This window comes from Echinops telfairi, unplaced genomic scaffold, assembly GCF_000313985.2.
Source record: "Echinops telfairi isolate 266 unplaced genomic scaffold, ASM31398v2 ScPeMD7_60;HRSCAF=208, whole genome shotgun sequence".
Classification (NCBI taxonomy): Eukaryota; Metazoa; Chordata; class Mammalia; order Afrosoricida; family Tenrecidae; genus Echinops; species Echinops telfairi.
In genome coordinates, this window is record NW_022103958.1 from 20349201 (window position 1) to 20363142 (window position 13942).

Here is a 13942-nt window from a genome sequence, read left to right on the forward strand (position 1 = left end):
GGAATTATTAATGTAAAGGCAAATTTTTACGAAGAAGTGGCAAGTTAAAAGGTTGGGATTTAGTTGTGCTCGCAAGAAACACTCCTCCTCTCTCCACCTAGTGCAACACTATTACTGTGGGAAGTTTGATCAAAGGGAATTAGCTTTCACAACATTTACATAGGAAGTAAAAAATATTTCAAATGTTTTGAGAATTTACCCAATCAGTACACTTTTGGCATGTGTCTAGTCATGTAGCCATCTTTGGTCAATCATCAAAAACTCAAAGGCAAACTGACATGACTCAACCCTAACTTTAATACCGCATGATTGTGTCGTGTAAGCTTGTTTTGTGTGAGCGCTGCTGTGGTTTTAGCAGAGAGATTAACAACCGGACCTAAGCTGGCCTCCAAACCTTGCCCTGCTGATGCCTCAGGCTCTTTGAAGTCTGACCATCATCCCAGGCAAAACAACAGTGGGAACTAGAATGGTGTCAGATCTAATCAAATTGTTCGCAGCAGCATAGCTAACTATGGGGTTCACTAATTGGCCCAATTGCGGATTATACCTTCGCTACAGATTCAAGACAATCTTTTAGTTAAATGATTTTTTTCCCTTATCTCTTCTAATTAAGATTCCAAAGTGGGTAAAAATAGGATTAGATAGGGCTTCAAAACTGTGCTCCTTTAAGGTGGTTTGTACTTTTGATAGTCTCAGTATGACATGTGACATTATCTAGACTATAGTATTAAACCAACTTCCGGAGAGTCTATGAAATCTATATGATACTATATGTCTGTCTATATCACTCAGGAATTAAAGCATTAGTGTGTGAAAGACTGGTAATATAGTGAATATGTTAACATCTAAACATGCAGAAAATTAAAGTTATGTTAGAAAAAAGGTTAATTTGGATTTACTTTTGATGACTGATTTAATCCATCTACCATATATCTGTGTTTAACGTTGATACTAATTGAAGTATCAACTAATATTTGTAGGGGAAATCATTATTAGAAATGGTAGATTACACTCTATTGTCTATGGTGTTAAAGACCAAACCCAACCCATTTGTAGCAATTTCAACTCATAGCAACCCTATTAGATGGTGCGGAGCTGAATATAGTTACCAAGGCTATCAATCTTTACAGAAGTAGATTGCTTTGTCATTCTTGCATAGAATGGTTTGTGGGTTTGAACTCCTAACCTTTTGGTTAGCGGCCCAATAATTAACCAATTGTCTGTGATGTTTAAACAAACTCACTGACATCTAGTTGATTCCTATTCATAGCAACCCTATAGGACAGGGTGGAACTGTTCCTGTTTGTTTCAAAGACTTCAATTCTTTACAGGGGTAGAAAGCCTCATCTTTCTCCCATGGCATATAATGTTAGGACTTAATAATGCTCCAGTGTCAGACATTCATGCTTCCATTATCTTAATTCAGTGACAGCATTATGAACAACAGGCACATTAACTATCCCTTATAAACATACAGCCATGTTTCTGCATTCAAGTAAAAGCCAGATAAACTATTGAAAATCAATGTAGGGAAGTACGGAAACCAAAGCTATCACATCACACTCTAAGCTGTCCAGTAATGTTATGGCAGATGAAAATGTTGTCATGTGCAAGAGTTTATACTTCTCCAATATGTAAAAAACGTCCAATAGCTCTGCTTATCCTGTACCCAGTTATTTTACAGCATTATTGGTAAAGCACTCTATTACTACTGCTGTTGAGTTGACTCCAATCCTACAGGACAGAGCAGAACTGTCTTATAGGGTTTTAAAGGCTGTGAGTCTGTCCAGAAGCAGACAGCCACATCTCTCTCCCCTGGAGCCACTGACCTATCAGTCAGCAGTTGAATGCCTAATCACCGTATCTCCAGAGCTCCCAAGGCAACCTGTATCAATACCTTATGTAGGCTATCTGGCATTAATGCTAATATCCATCTATGAAGAAAGTATATAAGAATAACAGCTATTAAAAAAACCCTACTAAATAAACAGTGGATGAACAATTTTGGGGGGGGGGAACCCGTTGGAGAAGAGAGGTCCTGTGTCATATGTATTTTAAGACAATCAAATAAATTTGGTATGCTTTGATATTTCCCAATCTCAATATTTATTTTATCTAAAAGTCCATCAGATACATTATTTATGATAATTATTATTTTTGAGCAGTAAAAAGCCCACATAAGTTACATTTGTCCTTATATTAAAAGTTTTTAAAATGTCTGTTTTTTTCTGTATTTCTTGTCTATATTTTTATATTCTGCCCTTAGAATATCTAAATTTTGGAACTAGGAAGGACTGACCCATTTCCATAGCTGTAAAAAACTCTCTTTGCAGTCCTGCTGGTATGTTGGGCTGCTAAATGCAAAGGCTGAAGTTCAAACCCACCAGTTGCTCTATGGCAGAAAGATGAGGCTTTCTACTCCCATAGAAAAGTACAGTTTCAGAAACTCACAAGGAAATGATTGACGGTAGTGAGAGTGAGTTCTGAGTAATAGATATAGCTAATATACTAACACAGTATATTTATTTGTATTATAAAATTATTTGAATGTTTTAAGATGATCAAGCTGAACAATGAAAACCAAAATAGCAAAGCAATAATGAAGTGAAAATGAAATTATACTTTTTATTGTGTCTTCAACTGCAGCTTAAATGTAGCTGTATTTCAAATCCAACCAAATCTTATCTGCTTATGTATTAAACTTTTATCACGCTTACTATTGTATATTTAAAAACTGATTAATTGATATTCTTAACACTAGAGAAATAATGGCAGAAACTGAAAAAAAAATAAAGGGTAAGTAGTTATTTCAGCTTAGAAGTGAAGCTATATATCTAAGTTATATATCTTGTAACACTTAACTGAGAAGGCAGTATTTATGTGTCACCTGACCAGTGATGCTTATAAACTATTTACAGCAGTATCATTTTGACTTTTAAAAAGCTCGTCCATAATATATATATGTTTGTGTATACATATAATAATTCAACAGATATTTTATAAATGCTTGGCTGCCAACCAAAAGGTTGGTGGTTTGGATCTAACGGTGGGTCTGGAGGAGAAAGAGGTGGCGGTCTGCGTCTGTAAAGACTTCCAGCCCTAGAAACACGATGGCAGCAATCCTAGTCTGTCTAATTGGGTGTCTGTATTGGAATTGAATCAAGGACAGTGAATTTCTTTGTTATATATGACGGTAAATCAAATTTGCTAGAGCTGGCCCAAGCAATTATAAATGTAGAAGGATTTTCAATTCTTTGCTAAGAATTGGAAAGCTATGTCTTTGAAACTGCAATCATATTGAATAAACTTGAAAATTTTTCTTTGACTTTTCCAGAATTCATGGCAGGATTTTAGGGTTATTATTGTAGATATGATTCTGCTATGGATTTTGTGGAGGGGCAACTTTATACAGCTTTTCAGTTGATAAATACTAGTTGCAAGTGTGGTTAGACATATGTTTCCCACTGAATCCGAATAATACCAGTAAACATGCAAAGAAGGAAGAAATACTCTTTACCTTCTCCAAATAACTCAAAGAAATGAAAGACTATTGGCTAAAGTTATTCTCTTGTAGATACTCTTGGTAGGTATCAGTAAACAATACCAAAATTTAACATAAGTAAACAGGGAATTTATTTAATAATTTTTAAAAACAGATGTCCTAAAAACATAGATGACCATGCTTGCCTTCTTTGGCTCCTTGAGTCCAGCCCTGTCCTGATTCAGACCATGGACACAGAGTCCATACCAAGATTAACAGTCCCACCAGCATGCGGCAGAAAAGTTATTTCCACTCTACCTTCTGAATTACATTACTCTTGAAAGTGAGACTCAAATCGCATGCCAGATAAATTATAGCCTTAAACTTTACAAGTTAGCAACAAGCATCTTGAAATATATATATATATCAGACTAATTTTCAAAGACATTTATTTGCTGTACAGAGTAAAACATTGACATTTGATAGATGATCTCAAACCCTCAACATAATGACATCCTTGAACTAATTATTGTCAAATAATTTCTACTCTTGTTTCAGTTTCATTTTATCTCCACAGACTTGTTTATCTGTGTAAATATGCTTTTTATAATGCTATACTTAAAATTTTAAATCTTAGGTAAAGTACATGATTTTATTCTTTTGTAATCATACCTATATATACTTCTATTAAGCTAGTTTGTTCCTTTAAGTGATATATTTTTAAATCACCAACTTGAATATTGTGGCACATACATCAATAAATTACTTAAAATGTGTTTAACCTATGTTCATATTTTAAAAAAATACAAAAACAAAACACAGATTATGCTATAAGCCAAAAAAGGTAACAGTAATAGAATGTTTTGATAATTTTTATTGAATATTAACTTAAAACACAATAACAACTCTCCATTTGTATTTTGTTTCTAAATATTGCTTCTAAACTACAGGCTGATCAATTAAGGACTCTTTTAGTTTAGCATAGCAGGAGGAAACATAGAGAAAATGGAACCCAAACATGTGTGGCTCTTTCATCACATCCAGTGGTAAAGTACTGCCTCTATTGGAGCCTAAAGTTATTCAGAAGGGGTCACACTTGGCATTATAAAGTCTTTTCTTTCTTTTTTCAACTCCAACTTCAAATGAGAGAAAGACATCATAAACTTAATTCACCACTTTCTCTTTGGGTACACACACTGCACACCACACCCATACCCACACCCACACCACACACACACACATGTATATTTTTAATTCAGGAATCTCTTTTCTTAGTTTGAATGGAATAAAAATGATAACCTTAAACCATAGCGTCAGAATTCTCATGTTGGGAGAAAGATGTCAAGTAGGGGAAAAACCCAAACTCGCCTTTCTAGGCGTCCTAACAATCTAAACCCAACGTAAGGGAAAACAGTGAGACGTGAAGCAACACGGGCTTTATCCCTCAATCGTTTTTAGCAATATTGTGGTAATATGCCCAGTGTTCTGTCAGAAAAAGTGACACAAGGTTTGCACAATTACAGAGTCGGGGTCCTGGTCAATGGCTTCTTTTGAGGACTAAAGAAAATTAGCTCAAGAATCACCGTTTCTACACTTGTTCCTCTGGCTTCAAGTGCCTTTTCAAGGGAGTATCCCCAGATGAGAAACTTCTAACACTCATGCAGAGACGACCTGCTTGCAGAACTGGCTGCCTGATTAACTATTAACTGTTCTCAATAGGATTAGATAATTAAGGACATTGATGACCATTAATTAGGAGGAGGGCACATTAATTTGTCACTGGATAGGGCCCTTACAATGATTTATAGGTTGGTGATGCTTGCAAATGTGAAGGAAAAGAGAAAAAGAGAGAGAACCATTAAGTTCCCTTATCAAGTGGCCAGCTAAAGAGGGCAGAGGGTCAAAAAAGGGCCAAAGTGGTCACTTAAGGGTGAAGTCCCAAACACCAAAGCTGTGCCAAGCCACATTGACCATCATGTGGTGATGAAGTTAAAAATATGCTAATTTATTGGTGGCAATTCTCTTTTTATGGTTTCAAGCAGTTAAGACAAGTGGCCTGCTTAAGAGCTTTTCATTTGAAAAGAGATTAAACAAAATGGTTTGTCAAAGCTGCTTGGCTGTTTTATGTCTTTGTTTAAAAAAAAATTGTACAGACTATACTGATAACTATCACATCACCCACAAGCCATCTTTCTCTGAGCATTCACTTCATTAATAAATACATCAGCTCTAATTGCTTAATAGTTCTATGTTCATTTGGTCTTTAGCAAGATTAAGTTGAAATAAATCTTTTGTACTACTTTCTGTCACTATTGCTTACATAAAGGTCACACAAAAAAGATATCAAATTTTGTAGAAGTTTGCTTAAAGACAGAGCAAATTATACTTTAATTCAACACAGAATGCTAAAGGTGGTTTCACTAGTAGTAAGGAGAAATGCTTTTAGAATATAGATATGGATCCTCCGTTTTTAGACACCCACAATTGTGGGAAGCATACACATTCCACACACAGGAAGCACAGCTCATTAACACTTAATTAAATATGCTTCGAAAGACTTAGAAATCTGCATGTCATATTTATTATGTAAGTTTGGGGTTTACTTTTAATACCTACTTAAGTGAAGATCAGTTTTTGCTATACTCCAGTTACATATTACTAAAATTAAAGACAAAAACAGCAAGCCTTCAGAAGCACCATTCTGATATCCCAAAAGAACTTACAAATGATTAGCATGAAACAGGTTTCAAGAATTTCATTCAAGTAGAAAAAAGGAAGGGATACCATTTCCCTTAAGACTGTGAATTAAAACATTAAATTGCTCTCTTACCTCAATGGTGAACAGCTTCCTTTTTAATTTGAAAGCTAAGTCTTTCACATCTGAGATATCACCAGTCAGGTTATTAAGTCGAGGAATCTTCCGTATATGAATCAAACCTTGTGTCCCGGAAATTAAAAGAGACAAAAATTAAGGTGCGGTCATCAGATGCATAAATTAAAGAGTCTGATAGCAGAATTCTGTAAATTTACACACAAGCATCCTCCCTTTTAAAACTGGAGCTTACTACCAGGAGCAATGAAGCAAATGGTGTGATTATACTCAAGTAATCAAGCAGAATAAGATAAACAGAAATCCTTGTGCGAGGAAAACTAATTGCACTTGGGTACGGAAGTACAGATGTAAAGAGGGATCTTAATACTTGTCAAAACTACAGCCGGTTTGTGTGTGATTTTCTCTTGTATTTACAGTAAGCAAATATGGCTATCACCTTGCACGCTGCCCACGGCACCGCGGAGTGATCTTTATTTTATTAAATGCACCAGTAAGCAGCCAGCAAAACAAGACTTTATGGGTTCCTGATAACCAGGGGAGCACTAAAGAAAAGTGTTTTCTTTTCTACCTTCTTAATGACTTGAACAAAGCATAGGAGAGAACTACATTTCAGAGTATGCGTTAGGATCAAACCTTACCCCTTGATGCTGGTCAAGGCGCACGCATCGCTGTGGCATGCTGGCCGCGAGTGCCCTCAGCAGTGCTGCAGCAGTGCTAGGTAACCGTGAGACGTGGTCTCTTGTCAGTAGAAACGCGCTCATTTTTTCTGACAAGGGGACTGGATGGATGACTTTTGTGCAGGCTAATGTAGTTACTGACTAAACTGGGGTCATTCACTAAGGAGGAAGACATGGGGTGTGTGTGTGTGGGGGGGGTTCTTCAGTGCTTCTCTGACTGACTCTCTCCATATTTTAAAATCACATTTTTGAGGATAAAGATCCCTAAGACATGAGGGAAAAGACAAGTTCCAGATTGGAATAAATTAGATGAATTTTATTTACAGAACAGCTTCTCTAGCTCAAGGGTGGGTGTGTGTTTCAATGCTCAGCAATGAATGGCTTTGTAGTTTGGACTTACAAGGGCAAACCTCCAGATATGGAACTTCAGAAGTGGCCCCTTTGAGAGGACCATTTAAAGATCTGACTTAATTTTTAAACTTACAAAAGGGCAAATATGCTATGGAAGAAGACCGTTTTTAGCTATCAATTAAAAATAACTCATGTAGAGCTATTTAGTGAAACATTCATTAGAAATAGACATACCATATTTTTCTATGTATACTTAGTCCTCATTTTACCCTGACATAGGCTTGTTGAGCTAGCTATTAAACCAAGAAGTCCTAGAGAATAATAAATGATTGCACAGTCCCCTCCTACTTTACTAACCTAATCAGCAGAACAATTCATGAAGCCGTGGAAAATTAATTGATCAATTCAGACATTTCAGCACGAAGGCCCATCAGAGCATTTCAATCCTTAAAGTAATCAAATTAATCTTTTTTTTTTAGAACATAATATATACAAATAAACCCCAAGCAAAAGGAAGATTATCACTATGGTGGAGTTGATTCGGACTCACGGTGACCCTGTAGGGCAGGGTAGACCTGCCCCTGTGAGTTCCCGACACAGTAACTCTTCATGGGAGTAGAAAGCCTCCAATTCCCCTCACAGACTGGCTGGTGGTTTTGAGCCGCTGACCTTGCAGTACACAGCCCAACGTGTAACCATTACACCACCAGGGTTCCTTCCTATAATTTCCCTAAATTAATAAGCTGGTAATACTTACAAATGATAATGAATATAATTTATTAAAGTAACATTTAATTTGAATTGTTTTAGGAGAAAATGGACATAATAAAGAAACACCATATTCTTAACAGATCTCTTTCTATTATAATAAAATGATGTGTTAAATATTATAAAATAGTTTTCACTTGAGCATATACTCTGTGTACTTACACAAATACATAATTCTGTGGCAAATTATTTTTACAGTAGCTTTTGTTCACAGTTTATATTCTCTAGTGTTTTTATTAATTGATTTTTAGATCATCCTGGTTTTATTCTTTTGAAAAAGGTCATTATGCTGACTCTTTAAAGTAGTGACTGAATTTATCAAAAAAAGTATCATGTAATCTCTATGTTTTCTAATATGTAGAGCAGCAACAAAAATTACCACAATCTTAGATATCAGATAGTCTTGTAGCAGACTGCAAATACTCTGTTCAGTCCTTAGACTACAGGTTCCCATTGAAGTATAAAAATGTCACAATAATAACAATGTTTTATGTACATTCAGAATTTCACATTAGATAAGGTAGGAATCTATTGTTTATTATATTCTATTTAAACTTAAGGTATGCACAATACTATTTTCTTACTATTTAAATACTTCTATGAAAGAGCTTTTATTTTAAAAATCTCAATTAGTAAATGAATAAAATATTATTAAAACTTGAAAAACCCTAGTGGGAAGTATGATTAATTGACCAAGGTGACAATATTTAAAATTTTTTCATAACTCTAACAATGTGAAAGAATGAAAAATAAGGTTTCCCTATATGTACGGGTTTTAGACACAGTCTGTAGTTTGCTTGTCTACACAGCTAAGTTTTGTAAAGTATAAACTGCTATCCAAAGCTGCTATTACTAGATTTAACATGATATTTATTTCAAACATGGTTAATAAAAATTACTGATTGAGAACAACTTTAGACCACTGGACTAATAAAATGTACATCTGATTAAGCTACTAGGGCTTGAATCCTTTCAAAGGATTAGCATACTTCCTTAACATTGGCTAGGAATGCAAAACATTCTATAGCCATAAAATAAAAATCATGCTACTTGATGGCAGATGTTCCAACTGGGCCATCAAGGCATCTTAGAATGTTCATCTTAATCTTAAAGTGATGCTTACCATGATAATCCTTATATAGTGGGTTGGTTTCTTTCTCAGAACCCATAAATGATTCCAGCCCAACTACTGTATCTGACAAGTTTGCAACACGAGCAATAACTGCTTTATTCTGTAAAACAGGAAAATAAAATGTTCACATTAATTGATTTAATTGAGATTAAATATCTATACAGTGCTCACCATGCTTTCTCTTTAAAAAATTTCATAACTCTAACCAACAATAATATGCATAAATGGAAAATAATTTTTCCCATTATGGTGGGATTTTAAAGCATGACATAGTATGTAGTTTACTTGTCTAAAAAGCTAAGCTTGGTAAAGAATAAACTGCTATACAGAGATGCCATTACTAGAATTAACATAATATTTATTTCAACCTTGGCTAATAAAAACTACTGACTCACAACAAAAGAAATAACTTAAAAGTTAAAGCTCATCACAGGCTGAGAACAGGGCAAATGCTCTTCATTGACAATCCCAGCCCATGTAGGTGGTACCATTCAAATTACAAGAGCAAAGGAGACATGCCTTGATCTTGTTAGAAAATGTAAATGACTTTTATCTTGTCTTAAGGAGTATATTTGGAAATTATTATTCTTCACACGAGTTCACTCATTGGACAACCAGAAGCAATAGAATGCAAGCGTTCTATAGCTGCCTGTCAGCTGACACCAGGTAAGAGTCTAACAACAGCGGAGGTTCTTTCATCATGATCGAAGCTTTGTAGGGTCTAAAAACTGCAGCACGGCTAGCTCTAGGTCTTCAGAGGTCTTTTTCTGGATGCTGCTATTAGTTTTGACAAGAAAAAGACAAAGAAAAGATGGCAGCAGCTAGCACTAGATCAGGAGCTGACTCTTCCTTCCCAAGACAATCTGAAAATGTATGAAAATATTGGTAAATAATACACCTTTAAAAATGTGACCACATTTTACCATACTAAAAAAATCCTTGGTATGCTTCTGACTAGAGCAGGTCTCTAGTTATTATGAGGCAAATGTTCTAAACTGTCCAGAATTTGTTTATAAAAATACAAGCAATAAAGATCCTGTAGTTGTTTTTTTCCCAAAAACCATTTAGTTGGGCATTTTTTCCCAAAACCATTTTGCTTATCATTCAATCACATCAAGCAGTTCAATCACTTGAAGCAATATTGTACAATTGCTACTACAATCAGTTCCAAAACATTCTCTTCCTCCCTGAACTCTTAAGATACCAGCTCCCCTTATCCTGTAGTATTTTAAAGAATTATTTCATTTAAAGGAAGGTCAATATTCTCTTTAGCCTTTGACAGAGTGGTAGGTAAGGAAATTATTATTTACTACATATTGATATACATACACTCATATATAAGCATCTACATGCACATATCTGTAACTGAGGGTGTACAAAACATTTGTGGAAAAATATAATTAAAAAATAATGGATTTTTTCATAAACTTTTCCAACCACATATATATTATTTATACATCTATATGGAGCCCTTGTGGCATCATAATTAAGTTAAAAGTTAGTTCAAATCCATCAGCTGCTTCACAAGAAAAAAATCTGGCAATTGAATTCTGTAAAGATTAACATCCGTGGAAATGCTACAGCCAGTTCTACTCTGTCTTACAAGGTGGTTATGAGTTGGAATCGATTCAATGGCAGTTGGGTATGTTTTAAAAAATATTTAAATGTATATATATACATACATACGCACATAAATACATATACACGCGTATATAGGTTTTCTCACAGAAGACCTTGATAAGATGAAAAAAATTATTACTTAGAAATATACTTCTAAAACTTTTATTTTTTATACTTAGTAATGCCCAGCAGTTCAAAATGGCTTTTTTTGAAAATGGGAAATACAAAACAGTTAAGAAATAATTAGTCTGATGCTATCCCCTATTAAGAGAAAAGCAAAAAGCAGTAAAAGATATTCACTTTCTGACAATCCAAGCATACTAACATTTGCTTAATCTTCTTGTAAAGATTGTGTAAGAATAAATAAATAAAGGAAGATTGGTCAAATGTTACCTTCCTCAGTAGGGTGAACTTGATATGGTTAACTTAAACCTTGGGTAGCACATGAAAGTCTTTTACAAACATGAAGGTGTATTAGATGAAGCATGTTTCATCCATTCAAGTATTGCTCTTAAAAAGAGCAAGTACAAAGAATTATCCTTAATTAAAAAAATAGTTTCAATCATATGGGCACCAAGTATAGAAAAACAAGCATAATTTGGGTATGCCCCTTTTCTCAGAGGCAATGTTTCATCCAGTGGTGAGAAAATAATCCAGATTGATTCCTTACTTTCAATGCTGTGCCACAGGGGATAGTCCTTCTCCAGGAAAAACAGGGGCTTCCGAGGCCATAAACACGCTCCTCTCAATAGTTCTTGAGCCAAAGACCATTATATCAAACTCATCCAGGTTGGGTTTCAGCCAGTTATTCTTCACCCAAACAAAAATGTCTGCCAGACATTCCAACAGCTGGGAGACAGTTCACAATGAGTCAACTTGAAAATGATTCATTGTGCTGAGCACTGAACAATGTTAGGGTGGGGGTGGGGTGGGGCTGGATTGGTGGTAGAGGGTGAGAACAAGCGGGAGATGAGGAATAACCATGTGGTTCCCCATTAGGAAAAATCTTGGATAACAACCAGCAGACTCATACAATTTCATTTTTACAATAAGCTCAACTGGGAAGAGTACTCCTCTCATGGAACTTCAGATGAACAAGCATTTTAAAGGCCACTGACAATATTTCTTAATCAAGAAGGTCAGATTTCCTTTTTTCTATAAGTAGAACACTAAACCTTTGTGTCTAAATATCTGAATCTAAATAGTAAGTTGATTTTTGTTAAAAATTCCTTAAAAATTTTTTTTTAGGATTTCTATGATATAAACTAAGTTTTTCCCCGCCTCCAAATTAGGAATTGTAAGACTTATTGACAGGCTTTGTAAGCAGCATACTACATATTTATTTATATAGTCAGCATTTACTTGTTTCAAAAAAGGGTTTTTCTTCCTTAACTCAATCTTAAGATTCACTAATAAATCATTCACTAGTGTATAAAACTTAGCAAATTATGTATCTTTTAAAAGTGGTTTGTGAGAGACAATAAGAAAAGTTAAGTATGCACATTAAAGAAGGAAACTAATGACTTAGTGAATATATAAGGTTGGATCTCAAAATTTACTAGAACCTCATTAATATATTTATTTCTGAGTTCCAGCGGTTTACATCATAGTCATTAACTACAAACTAAGTTCTATTTTAAAAACATACATGAAGTATTAGGACGAGAGGAAACTTTTAAAATTATACAATGCCCACAAATAAGTTTTATTATACTGATACTGCTTTCACTCAGACATGTTAGTAAATAGGTTTAAAAAAAAATGTGATAGGGCAAAATAGGCTAATGATGAAAGTTGTACAGGCATATGAAAACTGTCTAAAGAATAAAAAGCAGTGGAAATTAAGTTTCTGTATGAGATAGCTTTTACCTTGATGAAAGTTGTACAGGCATCTAAAAAGTGTCTATAGCATAAAAAGCAGTGGAAATTAAGTTTCTGTCTGAGATAACTTTTACCCTAAATATAAACCTATTCAACCTTCCAGTTACTTGTAAAAACTTATAAGAAGATTTTGGCATGTAAATGTCCTTTTTTTTAAAGATGAAAAGTGCTGCAGAGTTACATTTGTACCATAAAGATTCATAAAGAGTATGTTGATTTAATCTTAAAACCATTCTTGTCCAAAGGTGTTTTAAATCATCATTATCCTCAATGGTCTTCAAGATAAAAATAGGTGAATTCACTTAAAATAATCTAAAATGAACAGCTTAAAAATACAACCCTTAGAAGTAAAATGACCATGATTCACTTTAGAGGAATATACTATGGATAATAAGTTATCATAATATAACCCCCAATGTTCAAAAAGCTTTTCTGAACAGCAGCGGAACTTCCACATTTTCATCCTAACAGTTGCTAAGTGCTTTTATGTTTCTAGATAAGAGTCAAAGCCTCCTTGGTCTTCAGTATATGTAGTTGGAAATGGAACGAGAAAGTATTTGTGCTTCAAATACGTAGACATAAGATTAGAATTTAATTTTTATATTAATTTTGAATTTGTTATATTACAGTTTCCAGTAAGGAACACTTCGAGTGAGGACATTCAGGATTCACCATTATGAATAATTTGATGGCTACAGAGCCACGCATGGCATAATGATATCACTCAAGTATGTACAATGATACTGCCACTCCTCTTTGCCCATCTGGATGTGCGAATCTCAGATGGCTCGAAAATCCTTCTTATTCTAGACGAATCTCCCTTCACTCCTGGGTGAAAGTTGTCAGTTCTGGACAGTAGCCAAGACATGACTAGGAGAGAAGCCAGAACAGAAGAGAGCCAGTGTCCAGGAGTTTCAAGAGTTTGCTGGGAGTCTCAAACCGCAATGTTTTAAGTGACATAAAAGGATCTTAAAATTATCCATTACAGGATTATTTTCCAATTCATTATTAAAACTTAAATTATGTCAAATGTTGGTGCAACTGCACAGGCAAATAAACTTGTGTAGTCTTCTATCTTCCTGCTTCAATTTTAAACTGCAAGGCTGATTGTTTTGCATGCTCCTTGTCTGCTTTCATAACCTGCTTTCTGCTTGTTTGTACAGAATGGCAATACTATTTTCATTATGATACCCTAAATC

At 34.7% G+C, this 13942-nt stretch overlaps 1 protein-coding gene across 3 annotated transcripts in view; it reads right to left on the reverse strand.

Annotated features, from left to right (window-relative positions):
* The window catches only part of ELP4 (elongator acetyltransferase complex subunit 4), a 255782-nt gene that overhangs the window by 144293 nt on the left and 97547 nt on the right, over positions 1–13942 (reverse strand). For 2 of the 3 annotated variants that reach the window (XM_004708262.2, XM_045291038.1), the window contains exons 8-9: positions 9234–9342; positions 6312–6418 (exon numbers count right to left, since the gene is read on the reverse strand). In XM_004708262.2, coding sequence (XP_004708319.1) covers positions 6312–6418; positions 9234–9342 — 216 coding nt within the window. Of the gene's footprint in view, positions 1–4466; positions 4618–6311; positions 6419–9233; positions 9343–13942 lie in introns of those variants that run through there. The other variant, XM_045291037.1, reaches the window with a different exon arrangement.